This window comes from Lates calcarifer, linkage group LG16_LG22, assembly GCF_001640805.2.
Source record: "Lates calcarifer isolate ASB-BC8 linkage group LG16_LG22, TLL_Latcal_v3, whole genome shotgun sequence".
Classification (NCBI taxonomy): domain Eukaryota; kingdom Metazoa; phylum Chordata; class Actinopteri; family Centropomidae; genus Lates; species Lates calcarifer.
In genome coordinates, this window is record NC_066848.1 from 13,653,086 (window position 1) to 13,677,590 (window position 24,505).

The 24,505-nt window shown below is 40.9% G+C and overlaps 1 protein-coding gene across 1 annotated transcript in view; it reads left to right on the forward strand.

Moving 5' to 3' along the window:
• Positions 1-7,002: 7,002 nt before the first annotated feature.
• The window catches only part of arid5b (AT-rich interaction domain 5B), a 75,336-nt gene continuing 57,833 nt past the window's right edge, over positions 7,003-24,505 (forward strand). Inside the window, exons 1-3 of the mRNA XM_018697002.2 lie at positions 7,003-7,079; positions 7,428-7,682; positions 17,407-17,641. Coding sequence (XP_018552518.1) covers positions 7,059-7,079; positions 7,428-7,682; positions 17,407-17,641 — 511 coding nt within the window. The 5' untranslated portion in view covers positions 7,003-7,058. The remainder of the gene's footprint in view (positions 7,080-7,427; positions 7,683-17,406; positions 17,642-24,505) is intronic.

A 24,505-nucleotide genomic window follows, 5' to 3' on the forward strand; every position in this document is an offset into this window, starting at 1 on the left:
AGCCATGTCAGAAACAACATGAGCGGACTGTTTTCCCCCAAAAATTAACTTTCTCGAAGCAGCTCAGGTCGTGCGGGGGAAGCAGGTGGCTAAATGGTCACACAGCTCTGGCCTCGATTCTTATGTCCCCCCCACCCCACCCCACCCCACCCCATCCCCCTCACCCCTCGTTTCAAAAATACTGTTTTGACTCAGGGCCCTGCAGAGTCACACACATGTCAGGCATTTGCATGGGAGAAATTGGACTTAAATGGGTAACACATGACTCATTCTGTCTCAGCCCCGACAGCTGCAACAGGCCAAGCAGTTATTGGACAAATATGATTCGCCTCAGAACAGAGCGAGTCTTCAAAAGCTTTTCCAATGTGGAATCTTTGACGTAAGCCGCAAAATAAAGAGATATTGAAGGGGATTTAGTGTGAAACATATTGGGTTACATTCAAACCATATCATGAGTATTCATTTTCCTTTCGCTCGCCGGATTTCTTTTTCTGACCTTAACCTGACAACTGTCATGAATTCTGCATTAGCAATCAAAACAAAAGACTATTATGCAGCGCGGTGCTGGTTGCTACTTGCTGCTTGGCTTGAATTCCCTGTACAGTAAACAGCCCACAGATGTTTTACATTGATATTAACAACCTTAATTTGTCCTGTGCAGAAAAAGGCCAAGCATAGCGTGGGGATTAAGTTCTCAGCCATGTATCACACACAGCACAGACAGCAATCTCATTTAGCTTGAGTGAAGTTTACAGTGAGTGGGTTTTGCATAGGTCATTAGTTGTCTCAAAATACCCCCCTGTCACCATAGCAACTTCAAGTGACTGCTAAATTGCCTTATAAAATGAGATAAATTATTAATGCTGAGAGGTTTTTTTTCTTTAATATGTGTGCACAGGCTCTGGGCTCTGAATAAAACACTGTATTTTTTCTCCTGCACTGCTGTAATGGAACAATTCAGCAGTTGTCAGTCATATTTCACAACTTATCCTTTGTCTCCATTCTGAGATAGGCTGATTGCTTTGTCCTGATTTGCGGATATATCACAGGGATTGCACAGATTACAGCACTATTGCACATATGACAACTGAAGCTGTTATTTAAATAGAATATCTTATGACAAATCTTGAAAACTGCCTGTGTAAATGGCTGCTTTGTAATTGCCTACACACAGTTATTTGACATACTCTCAGCCCAGATGGGAGGTTGACACGCACCAGTGAATAATCTGATTATAGATGTCTGCTGACATTTATGCCCGTTTTATAACAATCCAGTGTTTGACAGAAAAGGCAGCGGTGATGCATTACCCAGATGGTAAACGCTTAGGTCACTGTCCTCAGCGACTTCATAGTCAATGATAGTTTGACCACTGGGTGTAATAAACCGACTGATGTTTGAAATGCACCGAGCAAATCATAAATGCTGAGATCAGGTTCTGTATTAATGTATTCCTCAGATGTGGAGGTGACACTGTGACCTCTCGGCTTCAAAAATACAGCTTGTTTTTTGGGGTTTTTTTTTTGTCAGCTCCAGTGGTGTTTGCTGCACTCCCCTGCACTGAAAACATCCATAACTCACAGGCAGCTGTAACTCAATCTAACAAAATGCCTTTTCAATCACTCTCATCTTTTATAGTTATACCCATCAGACATTTACATAAATACATTATTCATGGTTCTAATCCCAGCTTCAGATGGGGAGATATAAAATGCGACTGTGTGTGTATTAGTGTGTGTGTGTTCTGATGTGTATGCAGATGGCAGAGGAATGGAGCAGCCTATTTTGTTTGTGGTTTGCACATTTCTGATTCAGCTGAGCACTCTCCATCAATGAGGCAAATTTACATTTGCTGCGGCAGTAATAACCTAAAACCCACAGTGATGTTAACACTTATATGCACTCGAATTCACGTTGCCCTGCCGCATGATTACATTTGTGTGGCGCTTAATAAAATGACTCACTTGACATTATCAAACAATTCAGCTGTAATAGTGGCCCATGAATGTGAAATTGTGTTTCGCAGGCAATTAGTTCATTGTCATGGCAGTCATTCAGACTGAGCCGACCACTGTTTTCCTTATGAATTACTTTGCCTAACGCACTTATAAATATATGATATTAAGTATGATCAATAGCTGCAGCCATGAGCACACAAAATAATTGGCTTGCCTGAAATAAAGAATATTGTAATTGAAAAGGTGGGTTGCAAATTATGCATAAAACATGATGAGGTATGGTGGCTCAGAAAAACAAGTGTGATATTAGATAAGGACAAAAAGAGAAACATGTTTTTCTTTTTTTTCCAAGAGGCTCTCTATTCTTCTGTGAACAGTAATAATCCACACAGTTCACTGCATGCGGTAGTATCCTTTGATGTTCTGAAGATATCGCTGCATCACAGATATTTATGAGCTCAAGTCAGTTAATATTCAGCCTACAGTACACTGGCTGACACCTGCTAATATACACAGAAATCATCTCAGATAGCCTCCAGATGAACATGTCGAACTTGAGTCCCGATTAAAAGTGATCCTTTCAATAAACTAATTGGATTTCTTGTGTGTGTGCCCGTCCACTATGGATGGGCTCACGTGTGATTGAATGGAGAGAAATGTAACACCGCGTTATAATGAGTCTATGAGGCTAAAATTAGCTCGGCAACATCACTCAGATCTCCTGTTACCTTTCCTAAAGTCATGCAGCAGACGGGGGGCATTGTCATGTGATTACAGCAGCACAAAGACGCAGGTGTAAAGTTACTATTGAAACGTGTGCCCGCGGACAAATTTACTTGATGGATTTTTAATGTCCCAGGGCTTTCCATTGATGATAGATGGATATCCACTGGGTAATGCAATTGTGCATGTGGAATGAGTAGGAGATAGAGTGTGTTGCCCTAATTTCTCAGAAGCTTTCTTGCCTTAGTCATCTGTGGATTCTCAGGATGCCTGGCAGATCAATTAGAAATGTGGATCCTGATATCACCTTAAGAGCTTTTACTCTATGTTAAAGTGATGTTTGGACATGTACCTAAATCCCTTTACTGCACAGCACTGCTGAATGAGCCTGACTTCCTGTTTGAGGCCATTTCCAACACTTTATTATATGATTAATTTAGTAAATGAGAATCCTTCAGGTGTTTTTACCCTTTAATAATATTCTCTTATTTGGTAGAGTACATTTTTAGTTGTGAGTTCTTGTTGAAAAACAGTGATAGAAAATAACTAAGTACATTTACCCGAATACTGTACTTAGGTCAAATATTTAGATACTTGTACTTATGAATATACAAATATTTACTCTCTACTTCTACTCCACTACAGTTCAGAGGGAAATATTGTACTGTTTATTCCACTACATTTGTCTGACCACTATAGAAACTAGTTACTTTGCAAATCAAGGTTTTTTACATGCAAAAATATGATGAACTCACCAGATCTGATACATTGTTCTAAAACAGTAGACTAACCTATCAGTAGAAATGTCCATTAATTGTATAGTATTGCGATTTTTTGACAAAACTGATCATGGAAAACAAGTTTTCTGATCATAAACATCTAAAATTACTTTTGAAACTAACATTACCATTGTATACTTCATTGTATACTTGCTGAAATTATGATTTTTCTGGGCATTGGAGCACTGGAAAAAAAAATGCAGTGATAATTAGGTAAATCCACTGCGATACTAATACTAGAAATAAACATTCAAATTTTCATTATTAAATTTAACCCTGCAATAAGTGGTTCTTTGGCCACTTGGAGGCAACAGACACAAGCTGTGCACATGACACTGACATACCACAACACTTTCTGCTGTTGTAGCAAATTTCTTCTCTTCTGGGTGTGACCATCAAAATGTTGATGTAAATTTACCTCTGCAGCTGTCTGTTGGTTGATTTCCTACCTGTGGCTCTGTGGTGGTTAAATAGTTAATTGTATTTTGAAAGCCATTCTAACTCTGATTCATATTCAGCATTAAGACATGTCAACATATGGTTGCAATTATGCAGGAATATGCTGTTTTAATGGCTTTTGTATTGCTTTGCTGTGGTTGAAACTGTAACCTCAGCTCTCCATTTTGAGGTGGCTTTCCAACCGCATTTGTGGCTCCCTGCTGAGGCTGCCTCATTATGTGGAATGTGGAACACCTGTGCTGAGAAAATGTAACTCTTTACCACTCCTCCAGTCACTGTACGGCTCTGCTATAGGCAACAAATAAGCAAGTGTCTGCCTGAAACATATTTATCCAGTTTTTCTTTTATTTCCCATAACAGGGCCTTTTTAGTGCCTCCCTTTGTAAAGATTTTTCAGGCTCCTCTGCTCACTCATGCAGACAATGCTGCACAAGAGCAGTTTTGTGTCACAGCTTTGAAAATGAAACAAAGAATATTCATATAGTGAGTGATCTTGTTTCACTCAACTGCTCAGCAAAATGCCCCCCCCACCCCTCCCCACCCAACCCACCCTCTAAAAAAATGTGAGCAGTGTTTGCAAAAGTTGGAAAAACTGCTTAAGAACGTAAACTGAGCCTGAAGTGGAAAAACCTGTAAGATTCACAACCCACATGCACGCTGGACTTAAAGGGGGTTACTTTCAGATTTACTAAAGGGGATTTGAGGCTGCTGCACTTTAGCATGGATACTCTATAACACGTTTAATTCTTACCAGTGTGCCTGAAATTGATGTTCTGCTGTTCAGTATGGCTCACAGGACATTTCTCAAGCTACTTATTTGTCTATACGCTACTACAGAAAATGTAAGGGACCATCATTCTTTTCATACAGGTTCATTCATTAATTCTTTTGACATTTCAAGTTCACTCATGAGGTGAAACAATGCAAATATGTCTCATTCATTTCCTGTTATCTCATCACAAAGTCATGTTGAGATAAAGAGAAGCAGATGAGATTGTAAATGTGTATTATGCATCCTGCATTTTAAGAAAGTGTCCCTAACATTTTGATACATCATCACGATTCTTCAACGTCTCTCTTACAACACAATAAGGATTTCTCAGTGTCAAGCTCCATTCACACCAGTTCACGTCGATACCTGCATCACAATGTTGCAGTGGCTGCTGCTGCTGTTGCTGTTGGGCCCTGGCTGTTGACATGCAAACACTTGCAATTGCCAGATAAGAGCCCGAGCGGTGCCATTGATTAACCGGGGACTTCATTATGGTGGCTGCCATTAACAATGCAACCTCATTGATTCAGCTGCTGAAAATGGCTGTGAGAGAAATCAGGAAAGATAACACTAAGAGCTGTGGTTTATATTGGAGTCACTGCAGGAATCCCAACACTGCTGCAGCCGCGCATAAGACAATGAGCCTCTGTGTAATCCACCTTTTACTCCGAACCCATGCTTTAAACTGGTACTTAAAATATCACAGAACATTGCCTCTGCTATTTTAGTATTAATACATAATATTCTGCTGCTACTCTGAATGGAGGGCAGTGGAGTTAAACTCTGCTGGAACATGCTTGTATATCTTGTATTATATTATATTATATTATATTATATTATATTATATTATATTATATTATATTATATTTCTGATCAATCCCATTGATCTAATAGTTGGAAATTATTATCTACGACCCCTGATGCCACTGATCTGTCATCATCAGTCCCTGTATATTTTTAAGATAAATACCAGACAGCCATTTATAACAGCAGCAGAACCAGAAGAAGAAAACATGTCGGTTTGGTCAGACAGGAAAACACTTTACTGGATATGAATCAATGCGCCTGTATGCTGTTGCCCGTCATTTCTGGAGGAGAAAAAAAAGCGCATTGCGTAATACTGTACTTGAAATAGCTGGTGTCAGAAGTAGGCCTATGTCGCTGTTGCATGCTCTGTGATCTGAGTGGTGGATAAATGCAGGGCAAAGGGTGGATGACGGTGGAGAAACAGCACAGCGCTGTGGACGGAGCGAGTATTTTTCTATACACGAACAACTCCAGACAAGCCGATAAAATACAGCTGACACATACAGCCAGCGGAGACTGAAAAGACAATGAGACCACAGATGAAAATAGAAACCGTGAAGTTTGTGTAACTTGGTATCAATATCATAGCCGTAATTCATAGGTTCATATTTGTTTCCTAGTGCCCGCTGTGATTCTCCGGTGATTATGGTAATAAATATTTATCAATATAATTATATAAGAGGCTTTGATGGTGCAAATATGTGTGACCCGTGTCAAATATGTATCCCGCTGTCTTCACAAGGTCAGCGCAGCGTTTTAACATGATTTATGGCTGGATAATGGACCGCCTCGTGAATTCTGTCTCGTGACGCCCCGCTTTCTAACTCGGCCAATTTTTGTCTTTTCGTTGCTCGACTCAAAAAAAAAAAAAAAAAAAAAAAAAAAACATAAAGGCCATTATTTTCAGCATTAAGGGCAACCTATGCGACCGAGCCCGTAAACGCAGACCGAGTTCCGCTCAAAGCAAAAGCCAGTACCTCACGGGTCCCACATTGCCTTTTGAGGAATCATTTGATAGCCCTATTAACTTTCATGTAACATTGTTTCTTGAAGGCATCCACTGCAAGCGCCTCAGTGTCATTACTGTGAGAAATGTGCTTTCATACTGAACGTCTTTTACAGAAGTCCTGGAAGACACGTAGTCACAAAAAAGCCCACAAACACATAATATTGGCGCAAATTAGCCTTTTAAAGGCCGCGAATTTTGCGCAAATGGTATTTTTTACCTTTATATACAACTACTACTCACTGATGGTTGAAAATTCTTCATTTGTTTATAGTTATATGACAATATTTTGTTTGGACACGTGATCACGCTGAATATAAATGCACCAAAAAATCATTATCGGCAGATTTACGCCATCAAATTAACGCACACGTTTACACAATCATTCCTATAGGGCATTTACTTCAAAAAAAATATTTTTCCACGGCTATTTATCGACTAATACACGATGTTTTAAACTCCACAGAAATATGTACCTTGCAGGACCTTCGGCAATCCATTCAAGCCAGCAAGTTTGGAGAGCGTGTTGAGTTTAATCAATTCATAACGTCGAGATGGAGCCGAACTCACTGAAGGTAACGTTTGTTATCAACCGTCGATTTGTTTTATTTTCGCATTGCGCTAATCGCCACCTACTCTAAACCGTGCTCATGTGCCTGATCCACAAAACTTTGACACATTGCATTTCGTACGACCACATTTGTGTCATATGTTGAACATCTAAAAATAGTTACACGGTACTAATTGTGTGTAGAAAAGCTGAGATATCCTGATGTGATATTTGCCAGCCGTGCGTAATTACGCAGAGGGGTGAAATGTTTGAAATGTTTGTGTCCACCTTGCTACGATTTGTTTACCAATTGAGTTGATAAGCCATTCATTAATTTCTCCGTTTGTGTTTTTTCCCCCTTCCTCTTCTACAGTGGGTGGGCTCGTCTTGCGGTTTACATGGACCATATATATTCTATAAAGCCTTTAAATTTAACCGGGACGGCAAAGCGAGGATTCTGTCTCTTGGAGACTTTTTCTTCGTCAGATGTAAACCGGAGGATCCTATTTGCATAGCGGAGCTTCAGCTGCTCTGGGAAGAAAGAACAAGCAAGCAACTTTTATCAAGCTCCAAACTTTATTTTCTACCCGAGGATACTCCCCAGGGACGGACAGTCACTCATGGAGAGGTAGGAATATTAATCGCCTGATGAATAATTACGCGTGAGTGGTGTATGTGTTTTTTTCCGTGTTTGTTCTCTGTGCTCTCTCCTTGTTCTCGAGCATTTTTTTTTATTAAACAGCATCTTTACTGCATTAAGAGTTGGCGGTGGATGTGTAGTCTCTGGTGACACAGGCATTCATGCACTGATACTGACATTGATGTATCCGAGCGGTTAAAGGATTGACCTACAGCGGTATTTTGTTCTCCAGTTTTACTTTAGCCTATTTGTCTATTGTGGTGTCAACTGCTGAATGTGCACTTGTCCAGCTGCGCTCAATAAGGCTGCCGCTGCGCTCTATGGGGCTAATTGTGTTATAAAGGGGGAAAATCCGCAAGAATCCTGCGCCGAGGCTCTTGTCATTTCATTTCTCAGTAAATGCGTGTCAAATACTGACATATGGGCGGAAATTGCGAAACTGGTAATGAATGCATGGGATCAAACTGGCTCAGATCGGTCTGTGCGATAGTTATTAGATATTTTGTAATGCCGCCTGATGTTGAAAGAGGCAGAGCGAGTAATAAAGCGTGGCAAGAGCCAAAGCCAGCGCTGACACGTTTTAACTACTCTCCACGCTTTGCATAATTTTCCATGTGGACATTTCCATCCTCAACAATGTGAAACGTCTCTGTGTTACATTAAGGCGTTGTTGGCACTGAAGAGAGAGAGAGAGAGAGAAAAGCAATAGCTATGATTGACTGTGGCCATATGTGGCGCTTGTGATCCGGTTACATCGTTGCAGCGAATGGCATTACTCTGATTATTGAGAGTTTTTCTCACCGGGCTATAAAACAAATGATGTTTTGTCCCCCCCCCCCAATATTCCTCATTCCAGCGACAACAGCACTTTAATTACTACTCTCTGCTTTTGATCACTTGCGGCTGGCTGGAAATTATTCTCTGCTGCTGTTATATTGTTTATAGGGAAGGACAAAGCCGTGTTTGTACTTGACTCTTCCGCTGATGGTTTACTTACATTCTTTCCTCTTGAGTAATAGAGTGGCTATCACATTTCCCTTTCATGAGAAAGATGGCTATTTATGGCCTGCCGCTTAGACAAGCTATCATCTTTGTGGCAGAATTCTTCTATGAGCGGGTATCATCTCCTGGAGCCCTCTCGCTTTAGCCTTTAACACGTTGCAATTATTTAGTAATTACTTTGAGTGCATGCATCGCCGATTCTGAGGCCACACTTGCGCAACGACATGTCAACTCCGCCCCCTTTCCCAAAGACTTATTTGCATTGCAAAGTGGTTACATTCCAGCCCATGGGGTATATCTACAAGGAGGACTGCTCTGCCAACGCGAATAAAATAGATTTGAGACATAAAGTCAAGCACAGAGTGATACAAGAGGAAAAGCATCTGCAGCAATTTGAGTATTTGATAACAGAGTCAAATAATAAGAGGAATAGAACAAATCTCTCTGCATGAATTATGCAGCAACTTGCATCACAGCACACAATCCTGCAGACACCAGAGACAGATGCTTTTGCTTTGAAGTTGCACTCTGATTATAGAACAGACCAGACTATGAAATAATATAATTTGGAGGGGGGGGGTGATGCATTTAAGTGCAGTGTAGGTGACTTGCAGGCTCATCTCAATTAAAAAGCATGTCAAATCTCCCCGCTCTCAGCAAACCGTGGAACTACTTACTGTATATTACACACTGGAAATTGCCCTGACAACTTCAAGTCAGTTTATGACCTTCACTGAGCCCCATTCAGATTCTCGCTGACTTTGCCCCATAACACTAATCTGCACTGCATGAGTCAGCTAGGAGCGCTTTACAGACGCAACCCATAATCCAAAAAACAAACAGGAAGGGTAAACCGGCCCGCACAAAGAGTTGTGATATTAAAACTCACCGGCTGTGAAACTCTGCCGCCTGAGTGATGCATGTGTGAAAGGATTATTTGTTTTTTTTTTAAAGAAGGTAAACAGTAGAGAGGAGGTTCATTTTTAAGTACACTGGGAAGTGGAGTTTATAAACCTTGCATTAGTCATTCCTCCCCCCCCTTAGGGCTCTCATATCACATAAGGATAGATTAATGGCCTTGGAGTTACACTGAACTGTAAATCTGTAATTGACTGGCTGAAAATCAGGAGTTCAAATTAGCGCAGTGACTCACACAGATATGAACTTGATAACTTACAGCTCTCAGGAAGTGTGCTATTTTCACAAGGTTTTAGTTCAGGCGGCGTCATGAGGTAAAGCCACGACTTGGTGTCATTGAGGCTCGTGACATTTTTATTATTAGAACATGTTATATTTACTCGTGAATATTTTCTCACAACATAAAACAGAAACAGTTTGTGACATTTGAAATGTAAACAGCCGGCGCTGTGTTCACTCCCCACCCCTCTGTGTGTGTGTGTGTGTGTGTGAGATCACGCCTCATATCTTGTAGATAGCTATTATCTTAAGCCTGAAGCCAATATCCTCCAAATACCAAAAGGCACAACTTTTTCAAGACATCAGAACCAGCCTCATATTGAACTAGCTCACTGGAATTGGATTACTGATTCACTTGTGTTCTCAGTGCCGAGATATGATGTAATTTCCTGGTTATTTCTCAGGTATTTGTTTGCTCACAGCCTCTCCTGCGCTGTGTTTTTCTTTTTTCTTTCTTTCTTTCTTTTTTTTTTTTTTTTTTGCTGTGCTGTACAATGACAAGAGGAACCAACCCATGACCTACTGTGCTTGTTTTTCTTCTGTCACAGGGTTGGAGGTCAATTCCTCTTTAAACGCAGCCAGTTTTAAATCCAGTCAGCTTTGGCTGGAAATGAAAATAGTGATTCATTGAACAAACCTCGCTCTCGGCGCCTGTGTTTGCTGAGCAGTTGATAAACAGATCCAGAGCAAAAAAAAAAGAAAAATTTATTAATCTATTTATACTGAGTTAATTATTAAGTCCATATGTGGAGGAAGCTCTATTTTTCATTGTATCTCAGCCTGACAAGCAGTGTTTACCCCCACCAGTTGAGCTCTGCTTGCTCTTTAAACAGGCTTTGTGTCGAGCTGCTCACCCATTATGACAAACCCTCTATTGGGGCCTCCGCTCTATTTGTCTGCCTGCAAACTGCCACCGACTAAACAGTCACATGTGTTTTAAAACTCATTGAGTGACACATTATTTCTTCCCACTCCAAATGGCCTGCCTCTCCCTGCTGGTGCTGCTTGCTGGCTGTAATACTTTCTGTTTTTGGACTCCCCATTTCAGGAGAGAGAGGGAGAGAGCTGTTGTAGATAACAGCTCACCGCACACAACACCCACTTATTGTATACTCGGCTTCAGGCGGTTAATTGCTTATGCTTATCTTACACTTATATACCCCACTTTACTGCAAATACAGCAAGGAGCTCTTAATGGGGGATTCACAACCTCAGAGAATATTTCTGGATCATGTTATATTAATGTGCTATTATCATCACCTCTGATTTCATCTGACCTCTCTTCTCCTCTATTCTGTCCCTCTAGCTGACAAGGCTTTGGCACACACACACACACACACACACACACACACAGATACACACACACACACACACACTGACAGGCTGGGGACTGCAGCAGTAGGCCAGTATTGATTGCTGTGGAAAACACTTTGGCATGCATCCAGAGCCATTTCTTCAGTTCATGGCAGTAGTCCATGCATGTGTTTCAGTGCTTGGAAAGCCAGCTTGTAGGGAAATTAGATTGTATTCATTTGCTGCTTCTTTGATTTTTCCTAAGGGAAAAACCCTGAATGGGTAATTCAGGCATCTGGGATGCTAGTTGAGTTAAGTGTAAGTGGCTTAGATATGCGACCGGCATTTTGATGGATAAGGTCGTTCCGCTGAATGACTGGAGCGTAAATGTGATATGGCACATATTTACAGTGATCTTTTCAGAGCATCCATACCGCTCTCTGGTCTTGGCTGAGTCTGTGCATTATACCCCCCCAAAACATCACCCCATTCAAGCAACAATGGCTGGAATTTAGAGGTGGTAGTGGTGAGGAGGAGGGGGTGGAATGGGGGGGCTGGGGGGGGTGAGTGTGCATTTGTGGCGTGCGCGCATGTGTGCCTCCTCCTGCCGCAGAACAAGTCATTAACTCTGAACACTGCCCTCCAGTGAATTCCTCACCATTGCTGAAATAGCATGTAAATTATTACCAGCTTTTTAGGATAGTGTAATTTAAAACCTTTAAAATGGAATACCCTGGACTTCAAAGGCTATAAAGAAACCTTACTAACATTTCCCATTGGTTTAGGAGTTGTCATTCCCGTCCTTCGCAATCTGCCGATTTCTTTTTCACCAAACTGTTTTGTGTCTTTGCAGCCTGAGTAATGATATGTTACAGCAGCGCCCAGTTTGTCAACACACAAGAGACTTTTGGTGCTCTTTAGCTCGGTTTTTTCCACTTTGTCATTGACTAACCACTTGAACAGGCAAACATTTGCCTTGATGCATGACTCCAGTGCCCCCAGCTACAGCAGATCGTTATTATAACCTTTGAGGAGAATGTTAGCCACAGATGAGAAGCTCTTGCTTAATACTCCAGCCAATATTTTTCATTCTTAACTGTGGTTTCTCAGATGGAGCATGTGGAATCATCATGCCTTTAGTCCTTTATTTTGAGTGTGTGTGTGTGTGCGCATTTGCTAAAATACAAGGGTACAAAGCTGCAGTGATTCAAGGGAGCTGACGCAGCTTTTTTGTGGTGTCACCTTACATGATGGATGCCTCACCCACTTTGAGAAAGGCTTTGAAAACTCCTGTTATCTCGCTATTTTTCTCTGTCATCATAGCTGCGCAAGAATGCTAAGTTCATATATCACCCCAGCTCATGTAAGAGCAATCTCTTAATGGAATCAGTGAATAAAAGATGAGTTCAGCACCCCGCAGATATTACAGCAACTTTTATGCATATGAATAAACTGCATGCATTAAGTGCCAGAACATTATGTACAATAATTCTCACCTTTTAAATGGTGTACCTTGAACTCTTTGTAGTCTCGAGGCAGTTTGAAAAAAAAAAAAAAAAACACATATTCTAATTCAATTGTCCCTGGCTTACTCCCCAGAGCTCCTGCTTAATTCCCAGATAAGTTTGTTTTGGGACACTGAAGCCAAGGTCAGTCATGGGGAGGGGAGATAGATAATGAACTCATATTGTGTTTCATACCCTCGTTTTTTCTCTCTCTCTCCTTCTTCCTCTCTCCTTCTGCTCCTCTCTCTCCCCTCTCTGTCTCCTCATTGTCCATGTCACCATGTCCATTACTCAATTACTAATCTCCTTTGGCCTGAGGAATTCCAGCGCTGACCTCTCTGAGGCAGCAGGCTGAAACCTTCCCAGCATGACAGGAGTGTTGTGTGTGTGTGTGTGTGTGTGTGTACACATATGTGCGTGTCAATGTGTGTACCCACAGTATAGAAAGACACCCACCCACTGGGAGCGTGTACCCCTTGACTCCCAAGCTGAAAGTCCTGTCCGAGCGATGAGACGCTCTGCCCCAGAACGCTGACAGTCAGGAATGTCTGTTCTCTCTTGCTGTTCGCGCAACAGTGGCGTGGATTTCTCGCAGGGAATTGTTCAGAGTGATATGGAATATTTCAGGGTGCATTGTCTCTAATTGGATCACTGAGTATAGAACCGGGAATGTCCCTCATGTTCAGTTTTTTTGGCCACCAGTGCACCGCTGCATCCATATAAATTGAATGATATGGATTTTAGCGAGTTTAATTTCAATGAGATTGCTGGAGTCATGGGTTTGCTGGAACGGAGTTATCTACAGTTTCACAGCAGAAGTCTGTTTTTTTCCACTTTGAGTCCATTATGTGCAGCCATAGCAATAAATTCACCCAGTAATGTTTTTGGAGACATCATGCAGCTGCAGTAATAACATGAATTATTGATAGAAGAACGGAGGCAGAATGTAACATTCAGCTGTTAATGTGTTACCTTGCATTTTAACTCAATCATGAAACGAGCAGTTAGAGAATGTGTGCATTTATTGACATACCCGAGGTAAAATTATGGTGGCGCATTAAGACATTTAGTGTAGGACTCAGGGTGTATAAATGCTCTTAATGCGTCGGTGTAGGAAGTGTCACTGAAATGACACCCGGCTGCTTTGTATGTTGCTGATGTGGAGTGTCACCTCTTGGCTGTGGGCTTGCAGTCCTCTGACCTATATTATCAAGTGGCCTGCTGGCTGTGTCTGCTGCTTTGCTAAACTATAAGCTGCCTAACTCGAAATGACAGCACAGTGTGGATGGGCGGCATTTACAGAGGAGCGAGGCCCCAAGTTTCTAAAGCGCACCTTTGAAACCCAAAAATCCAAGTAGTGAGTAGAAGACCCCTGCAGTGCTGAGGATTACAACTGGAATGATCAGTCTCCATAGAGTTATGTCTTCAGATGAAACAATTGGTCCATTAATTGATTTGACAGAAAACTAATCAACAATATTAGAAACAGATAAATTGTTGAAGTCATTTAATTAAGCAAGAATGTAGGGAGGACAGCTAATAAATCTTCCAATAATCAGTCTGTCTGTTTTCTAGATTCATTTGATTTGGTTTATAAAATGCAAGAAAATAGTCCAAGTTGAAACCTTTAAATTTGTGGTTTTGTCCAGCCAACAGTCCAAACCCCCGGAATATTCAATTTACTATAATAATAGACCAAGAAAACCAGCAAATACACACATTTTAGAAGTCACAACCAGAGAATTTATGATTTATTGCCTATTGGAACAGTTGCTGAATAATTTTCTGTCAGTTGACTAAATGATTAATAGAATTTTGTCAGCTCTACAACAATGTCAAACATTCACTGGTTCCAGCTTCTTAAATTTCAAATATTTGCTTCTCTCCCCACTTAGGGGCTGCTGGTTGGACAAAAAGAGTTGGGTTCATACTTCACTGTTTTGAGTCTCTATAAACTAAAATATTCAATGAAACAGATTATGCAAAAATGAAAATAACCATCAGTTGCAGCCCTGGTTTGGTCTGTTTCTCACTATTGTTTGAAATTCTTGAGTTCTTGAGGACCTTTTTTTTTTTCCTTTATCATAGGCAAACCAGGCTGGTGCAACGCTGTTGTTATGATCGTTTCCCAATAACTGACTGTGCTGGCTGCTTCTCAGGAACCCCTCACACAGAGACACAGTACAGAATTTCTTAATTCTTCAGTATTTGCTTAAAATTTCTCAATCAAATGTTGTGCATGTCTTATGCAAACCAATAGCCAGTGCTCTGCTTCCTGACTGTATGTGCTGCATCACGCAGCGGACCTCAGCCGCTGTAAATCTGGCTGGTAAAAAAGGAAAAAAACAAAAAACAGTATATGGGAAAGCTAATGGTTGTAGCCTGTTTTTGGAGCTGTGGCTCCGTTCATAGACTGATTATATTCTGGACTGTGTTGACAGCTGCTGAATTGCTCTCACCTGTTGTGTTTTGCTCTCAAGCCGAACAAGTCCCCAAACAGGATCTGTTGACACTCACACAAGGCACCATGTCATTCAGCTGATTGATATGGAGGGGAATGGCTGTGTGTTTTTAAGATTTGCTGTTGCTTTGTGAATGCTCTGGCGTGCTATTGAATTACTTGAAGTATTGCTTTTTTTTTTTTTTTTTTTTTTTTTTACTCATACATCAGCAGCAGAACATTCAGCGCATTATTTTTGTTTCGAATGGACTGAACTGGGATATTTCATGGTTTTGTTTCTCTACGTGCTGTCAGTAGATCGCATCAAAGTACAGTAGCTAATTCTGTGGAGATACAGTACAATGTGGTTTTTGGCTGCAGGCTGAATGCTATTTACTGTTGCTCTACATTATTTAAATGGCCTGCTTTTCTGAAGGCAGAAAGAGCAGTCAGTTTTTCATTGCATGGAAAGCTGGTTACAAGCACCCGCCACCACTTGACAGCTGAAGACAGCTCATTATAAGAAGACCGAAAACCCATGTTTGATGTTTCTACTTAGTGAGGGAGGCACAGCTATATCAAGCTATCCCTCGCAGGCTTTTCCTTTATAAGGAAATACTGTCTCCAACTGGTTGGGATTTGATATGCCTGTAGTTGCAGATGATGTGAGAACTGAATATGGGTAATTGTATAGACGGCGCACTCAGAAGAGAATCTGAAAAGCTGAAGAGTCATGTGCTCATGTGTTTGTTTTTAGAATATAGAAATGAAATAACAGGAACATTTTGAAATAATCCAATAAAATGTGGGAAATGCAGCTTAAAATGCCAAGAAATAAACAAAAAACTTGACATTTTAAGCTTCACAAAGGGAGGATTTTACTGCAGAGTTGAGCTTTTTGGATTTTATTAGATCGTAGAGGTGTAGCTTTTATAGCGTCCACCCTCTCTCTCGTTCATACATAAAGTGTGTAAATATGTCAATACGGCATAAATGAGTGCTATTTTAAAGTCAGTAATGTGCAGTCTCTTTAACGGGGAAATGTGTACAGACAGACAGATGCCTGGTAAATTGGAGATAACCAAGGTAAACATCAGAGACCTACGCAGAGTGTCTGCGTTTCTGCCTGTACACATCTGTCCTCCAGATTTCCCTGTTTCTGTAATAGCCATCGTCCAGCACACCACTTCACTCCACTGGTAACAGGCACTTCATCCATTAGGCCTTCAAATGGAAACACATTTAAGCATCTCTGCTTTCCTTCCCTCTCCTTTGCACTTGTAGTTCTCTGAGTATGAGAGTTATTGAAAGGGGTTGAATCAAGCGCATACTGGCTGAGAGAGCAAATCTTATTAAGTAACTGAACAGACTAAAGTGTGTACACAGAACCAACCACAGCTATATTCAGCCCCAGAGTGTCAACCATGCACGTCACCGCCATAGATTTACATTTATAGTTTCCTGACAGTGTCACATTAATTTTATTGTATGTCAGGGAGACCACTGGCTCACAGCTTTCTCCAGTTCATTCATTACACCCTCGCTGTAACAAATTACGTTTCTTCTACTCCTCTACTCTTTGAAGGTGTAATCAGAGCTGCCGAGTGTGACTTGTGATTTAAAGGCGTAAAATCTCAGCATTCATGGTGAATATCAGGAGCCCTGACTTCCTAACTGCTAATCAAAAAGTCTGAAACATCTACGTCCTCATTGACATTGATTTAACTGCGGGCATAAATTCAATTCAGCAATCATCCGCATCATCCATATTCATGGTGCTGTAATTTACTTACATGAATGTGCATCCACAGCCGTAATGTTACTTGACGCACATACCAATTTAGTTGATAAACAAGGACGTTCTGTTGTTTGTCCTGTGTCTTCTTGCAGCACTGATTTTAAGTCTATTTCTGAGTCAGCCTTTGACCCTCATTATGTAACCTTACACTGCCATACATTGCATACCAGTGGTGGAATGTAATTATGTACATTTACACAAGCAGTGTAGTTAATAAGTACACGTTTGAAGTCTTTCTACTTTACTGTTTTTATTTTACTTACTAATTCTTCTCCACTGCATTTGTTTTTGAGAGTGCAGTACTATGCTTTTGATCTACCCATTTCTATATAAAGTTTGTCAATGAAACTGTTTCAAACAAAGTCCTAAAATTATCAGTCTATGGTAAATGATCCATGACCTTGGCAGACTTGCATTAATATAACTCCCCTTATGTTCTTCTGATTGTAACTGGGATTCTGCCCTGCCTCCTTCTAGCACGAAGTAATTGCAGTGTCCGAGAAGGTCATTGTGCGGCTGGAGGACCTGGTGAAGTGGACGGTACCAGACTTCTCAGGATGGGCCCACGGTCTGAAGGCCGAGCCTCTCAAACCCTCCGTGCTCCGGGAGCTGGGGACCAACGGGAGGCGGGAGGCCCTCCACCGCTACAGAGAGAGCACCCTGACCAGCGGACTCAACTTCAAGGATGTCCAGAGGGAGAGGGCGCAGCTAGGTGAGTGTGGGCAGAAACCTCAGTTTCTTTTTAGGGTTTTTTTTCCCTTCATTCTGAAAGGTTACTGTGGTGTTTCCAATTTCTCTGGGCTGCTGTGTTGTATGTTTATGTATTTGTGTCCTGCCTCCACCATAAATCAGCTTATGTTTATTGTCCTTTGGTTGGTTTAACAAGTGTTGTCTTGACTGGAGTAATTCATCAGTATGTAGTTGGAATTCCTCCCGATATAATGAGCTGAGAATCACACTAATAGAGGCAAGCTAGAGGTAATGGCAGTGTGTTTGCCAACGCATAACCATCCTACAGTATAACAGCTCTGTTTTCCAAGTGTGACAGCAACAAAGGCAGCATTGCAAAAATCACATAATTCAGCTGGTAATGTATTTAAATAATTGAGTCGCATCAAAGTGCAGTCTACAGCACCTCTGATACCTTCTTATCCATCAGTTCACATCATAATTGGCTGTGTATCTCAGCAGCTTTAAGGATCATAGCTGTGTGTGTCTGAATGGTTTGTCTGGCGTATTCATCATGTATACAGTGGTGCTAAGTGTCAGTGAATGTTTGATTCTTGCACCAGGCTCTCGTGGTCTCGCTACAGCATTACCCATGAATCAGGCCCAACATAAAGCTGGATGTCTCTGCAGATGACTCACCGGATGCAAATAGGAAACGCTGGCATTTCAGCCTAATAATCAGAAAGAACATAATGTTCCCTTTGAAGCCGTTTCCCACTTATTTGCCTCTCTCTCACATAGCTGTGATGTAATGCCTGATGCTGATTATAATGGTGTAATGTAGCTTAGCAAACATGCTAAAAATACCATCAGAATTACAGTACCTCTTGTCAGGTTATAAGAATGTAACCTGGTGATTAAAGCCACAATTGTAGCTTTATGATCCTCTATTAAGTCATTTTTAATAATCATTTTATGCCTAAAGCTTATGTGGAAATGAAAACTGCCATAGGTTTAAAAAAAAATGAACCTTTTCTGTAGAAAAGGGAGGTTTATTGATGATTCTTGTATTGTTTTGCCCTGGATCTTCCAGGAAGAGAGGCTGTGGTGTGTTTCTGTGTGATGCTGTAATGCCCTTGATTACTCGACATTGCTTGAATCTCATACACAAAAAGGACGCGAGGATCAATAATGGAAGCTTTGTTGTTATTCCAGTAATCAATATAGTTTGATTGTGCTTGTGGGTGTGTATGTGATTGCTTGCTTTCATAAATAGATGTGTCAGCCCGCCTCTTAAATGATATCATGTTCCATATCATGGCTTTCTATAAATGTGCTGTATCGTCTAGATTTTATAGATTTATCTGTTGTTAGTGTAATAACCTGACGATGACGCTATTGTTACTGAGGGGTTGCGTGAGTGTATGTGTGTGTGCGTCTGTGCGTGCGTGTGTTGCTAATGAGCGGCGCTGCCGTTAATGACTCCATCAGGCTGTTTCTAAATGCACTTGTCACTCCGATGGGACACTCCGCCAGAGAATCTGCCCACTCAGCAGAACGGGCTCAGACTCTGGCAGGGCACCAGAGACACACACACACGCACATGCACTCACGCTTTGACACGCATACACACACACACACACACAGGCATAGAGGGACACGTGCACACATGCTACACACCGACAATCAGTGGTGTGCACTCACTTATCCGTTTGTTTGTTTGTTCGCTACATCTTTGGCGTGTGTCGGTTGTTGACAGTCTAACAATATGAGAGGGGCAGAGAGTGAGAGAGAGAGAGAGAGAGAGAGAGAGAGAAAGAGAGAGAGATCACTTATTCATCAAGGCAAATGCATGTTACTCTGAGCAAGGGTTTGCATAGAAATATGAAATGTGCCACTGCAATGCTGCTGACTACTGAAATGAAATATTCATGCCACAGCAGCAGATCAGATATAAAAGTACCCTTAAAGCGTCCTGTAGCTGAATGTCCGTAATACTGTGTAATATGTTGCCTCATCGACTAAACTGACTTTTTTATGATAGGGCTATATGCTCTTTTTTGGATTGTATTTATGAGCAGAATAGCCTGAAGTGGCTGCTCGCTGAATGATGTATTTGCTGATTGTTATTCTCGGGCTGATCTGTAACTATGTCAGAGGAATTGGATTGTTCCCCATAACAGGATACTGCAGCAATACCACAAGCTGCACAGAAAACCATTGTGAGCTAAAGAGCAATAAAGTGTGCCATTGTTATCGAGGGAAACTGTTCTTTTTTTTTTCCCCAAGTGCATATCCTAACTTTTCCTGGCACGCTGCCAATGTGAATTAAGTGCACTGTTATGTATTTGTGTCTCACAGGCAACATGTGAAAAATACTACAAGACAAATGTGTCTCAAATAGCAGAATGTAAAATTGTCTCGCTCTTGATCTGCATTACACAGGGAATTATAGCTTGGTGAGCGAGCAAAGCTCTAGCCTGTCCTCAGAAAGGCATAAAGACTGAAACTAAAGATGCACACACAAAGTAAAGTAATTAATTAGAGAAACAAGTGACCTTCACTGCTGTCCTGCAGCATCGACAGCTGTGATTCTCTAAAACCTGCGAGGCAGAGAGATGATTGGTATCATAATTCAAATGCCAACTTTAGTCAGGCTTTGAGACACACTGTTTTAAAAGAGCGGCTGACGAGGCGTACGAAGGCCTTTTGTTACAGTCCTTTAAAACATTTGTTTGTTTGTTTTTTTTAAGTTAGTATACATAACATCTGGCATCAGTTTATTGAAAGAATAGTCTGACATCTTGAGAAACATGCAAAGATGCTTTCTTACCAAGAGATGATTGATACAGCTGTCACGTGTTTACATTGAATGTGAAGCTACTGCAAGCAGTTGGTTAGCTTATTTTAGCATAAAGAGTGGAAAACAGCTAGCATGGTTGTGTACAGAGGTGACAGAATCTGCTCTAACAACACAACTAAATGTAAAAACACCATGCTGTGGTTTTACAGGAGGTTATGAGCTGAAATATTTCTTAGATGAGAGCAGTAAGCAGTTTTTATGCTAAGCTAAGCTAATAGTAGCTTCATATTTAGCACTCAGACGTGGGATTATTTACCAAACTCTTTTTGTTTGCGTTGTTTGTTTATTGCTTTTTTTTTTTAAGGATTCCATGTAGCTAGAAACTCAGCCTTCTTGAGGACCTCAAGTAACATGAAGGAAATTGAATCACATTAAACTCGGTTTGTAAAGAAAAACAATCAAACTGAATTACGTAAGTCTCCCTCAAACTCCGAGCGAGGAGGACAAAGATAACATATTTCTACTGAGTACACAGAGTATTTTGCAATTCTTACATAATATGTAATGTAATCCACTTAATCAGGTAATGCAAAGTGTCCACTCAGTTTATCTTGTATTGGAGTGAGCTTCTTTTTACAGTTAATGCCACCAGGGATGGCTTGCCAGGGAAGTTTACATTCTGCCCCTCTATCTCTCTCCAGAGAACTGGCCTGATTCCTTTTTTTTTTCATTGCTGCCTGCCGAAATTGGTTTCTGCTCGTATACTACGAGGCCGAGCGTTGGAGAGCTGTATCTGCTGATACAGTTTGTTGGCTTGTGCCAGGAGAAACATAGAGCCATAAATGGAAAATAATAATAAAAATAAAAAAAAAAACACAAAGGATGGCTCTTGCTCACAAAATAGCTCAATAGGTTTTCTGTCTTGTCTTTCTTCAGTTCAAGCCTTTGGTGTGGAAACCAGTGAGCAGATTGTGAGTTGAGATGATGTGGAGGATTATACAAGGTCATAGCTTATGACTCCTGCGTTCAAGGAGCATAGATGGTGTTCCTGACTCCTGCCCTCACCTGTAGTATCATCTGTAGCTGGTTCAGCCCTCAGCGCTGCAAAGATCAGGGGTCTATGAGAAAACACCTAGACAAGAAATAGTAACCATGCAGGTAGAGAAAAATATACAGTGGATTGCAAAAGCCTTCACCCCTCCCCTTGGCTTTGTATACTATTTTTGTACTGCGGCTTTTGCAAAGCAAACAAATGATGCCATAAAATTACAAAAATAATATTACTGGATTTGTTTGTCTCTCTAGGCATCACAAATATTTGTTTAAAATATCAGATGCTTCCTGGCCGTGCTGCTTATTAAAGCTGTTGTAATTGTGCTGTTTGACCCTCCAAATGTCCACAGTGGATCACGCTTAAGTGGAGGGCACATGATGGATTAAATATCAGAAAACATTACCATTTTCATGGAATATTCAGCGACTGATGGTTAATGAAGGTCAGCTATTATTATTCAAGGAAAGACTTCATGCAGCTCTTTGCTGTATGAAAAGCTGCAAATGGAGCGCTCTGATTGATGTTTTCCATCCAATATCTTTAGCAACATCCAGAGGAAAATCAGACGTGCTAGATTTGATTCAAAAAGCACTTTGTTGTGAGTTGTATGTATAAAAAGAACGACATTATGGATTTTCTTTCTCTGTCATCCATAATAACTGACCTACATTACTGTGCATGTTGTATATATTAAGTACATTCATGTGGCTGCTGCTTTTGTCCAGAGTCCAGACTTACCTTTCTTCCATACAAATGTATCAGGAGTTATTTGGGGGCACATTGTCTTACTCAAGGACAGTTGTGGATAGGAGAGGCTGTTGATTAAACCTTCAGCCCTACAATAAACTGTCCTATTTAAAGTATAGTGTACAAAAAAATACTTCACCAGTTTATACTAAAGTTTGAAACTGAATTGAACTGCAGCTGTAGAACGACACTGCCAAAGTTTACCAAGAGTTAACATGAGGCTTCAGCAGTCCGAGTTAATGAAATCGGAGCATAAAGTCTTTTTAGTAACAGTTTCCCCGGAAAGTGTGTCCATATTTTTCTGTGGTGGAGGGAGGGTATCACTTGTTTTGTTTTGACTGAGGCTGCTGAAGCCTCATATTAGCTTCAGATAAACTTTGGAATGTATTTTTGCACAGAATGAGGACTGTGGATTTTGTCCCCCATTACTTACATATTAAAATTGTGAACTTGTCCTTTAAAAGTCACAAAAGAGACACTAAATTTTTATTAATTTTTATGTGTTTTTCTTGGAGCTGTTTCACAACCATCCACAGTTCGTTTAATTTTTTTGCAGCTGCTCCTCAGATAATAGTGTCCATTAACAGCACACTCAAAAATCAAGCCTTCTTTTACAGTCTAAATACGTACGTTTGATTTTGTCACTTTTCCAGCGTGAACACTCTTCATACTGAAAAGCTGCTTAGAATTAGTGTGCAGTATGAAATTGGAACACATTTATATATGACTTTGTGCGATCAGAGCTAAACTTACATTGACTGAGCTTGAAGGCCAGCGAGGCACCGAGCGATATCACTGCATTTCAAGATTCTTTACAGCCTTGCCGGCTTGGGGATACAACCACTGTATTTCCCTCTGATGCAACATCTGATCTGTATGCCAGACTTGGCACATATACCCAAGTTGATATCCCCACAATATTTCAGTCGGAACATTTCAATTTGATGTAGAGGGTAGATTCTGTCCCTTTTCAGAGACTGTTCAGAGCGTCACTGAATGTTTATGCGGGTAGGAGCCGGTGATAAGGAAACAGACAGATGCTGTCTTCTCATGGTTGATTTGTCTTGGTGACAATACAGAACAATATTTGGGACTTTGAGTCACTATCACACATGAAAATGCTTTATGTTTCGACTGCAACGTGGGAAGGAGTAAGCGGTTTCTTGGAAAAGATAAAAAGGACGTGTCGCGGTGTTACAGGAGTAATGGTGTGTTGTGACTCTGACGGAGAAAGAATACCATGCTTTCGTAAGACGCGCCGCACTGTACTCATCTATTCAGAATATGTGGCAGATTGTATCGTTTGCACTTGTTTGCTTTCCGCCCCTCAAACATATTTGCTTCCCCTTCTGCTTTTTTTCGCAGAACTAATTCTACAAACTGCCTTCAAAATCCCTTTTGAAGTAATTTAATGGAGTGTTTGTATTGATTATGTGCCCCCCCCTCTTCCCTGGTATGTCTTTTTTTCTTCTTTTTGGTAGTGTTGGAATGGGGGGGGGGGGGGGGGGGGCAGTGTTATGGCAGTATCTTCTTCATTATGCTCAGACCTTGTAGGAGAGAGAATCACAAGCTGTTTTTCCTCACTGATGTGCTCATATCATTAATTCCCTTCTGACTGTGGCCTGGCCGGAAGCCAGAGAATTCTAAATCTGTAAGCAGTAAATTGTGTGCCGGGGTGGAAAAATCTATTAGATGTTTGAGCATGCCTTGAATTTGAATGGGAGAAAGAGAGAGAAAGACACACTGTGAGAGAAAGAGAGAGAGAGTAAGAGAGAGAGAGGGAGAGACCACCCAGCACCCCAGCCATATCCTGTTATGGCTCGCACCGTAATCAAATTCAGCTTCTTCGGATAGCTATATTCATTAATAATTTGTGTTATTTTATTTCTGGAATGTCACATAATGTGTTTTTCGACTTCGACGGGAGGGTGGGTGGCTGGGTGGGGAACTGAAGGCTGGTTGGATGGTTAAACAATGAGAATGGCCTCAGAGGAAATGAAGAGCTCCGTCTCTCCATTAGCGAGCTCTGAAACAACAGTTGTGTCTCTCTTCTCTCCATTAGTCAGGTCTGGAACAACAGAGATGCTATTGATGTGACCTCTGCCAGGCATCTTAAACAGGCAGAAAAGGAGCGAGGTTCTACTCATCTATCTCTAAGACAAATTTCCTGATATTTATTTCATATTGAATTCTTTTTTTAATGAAATGCTTTAAAATCACATGAATCAAAGGGTCTTATCTTAGATTATGTGTTGATTTAGGAACATTTCCTTTCTTTTCTTAACAAATTGCCTGCCAGTTCC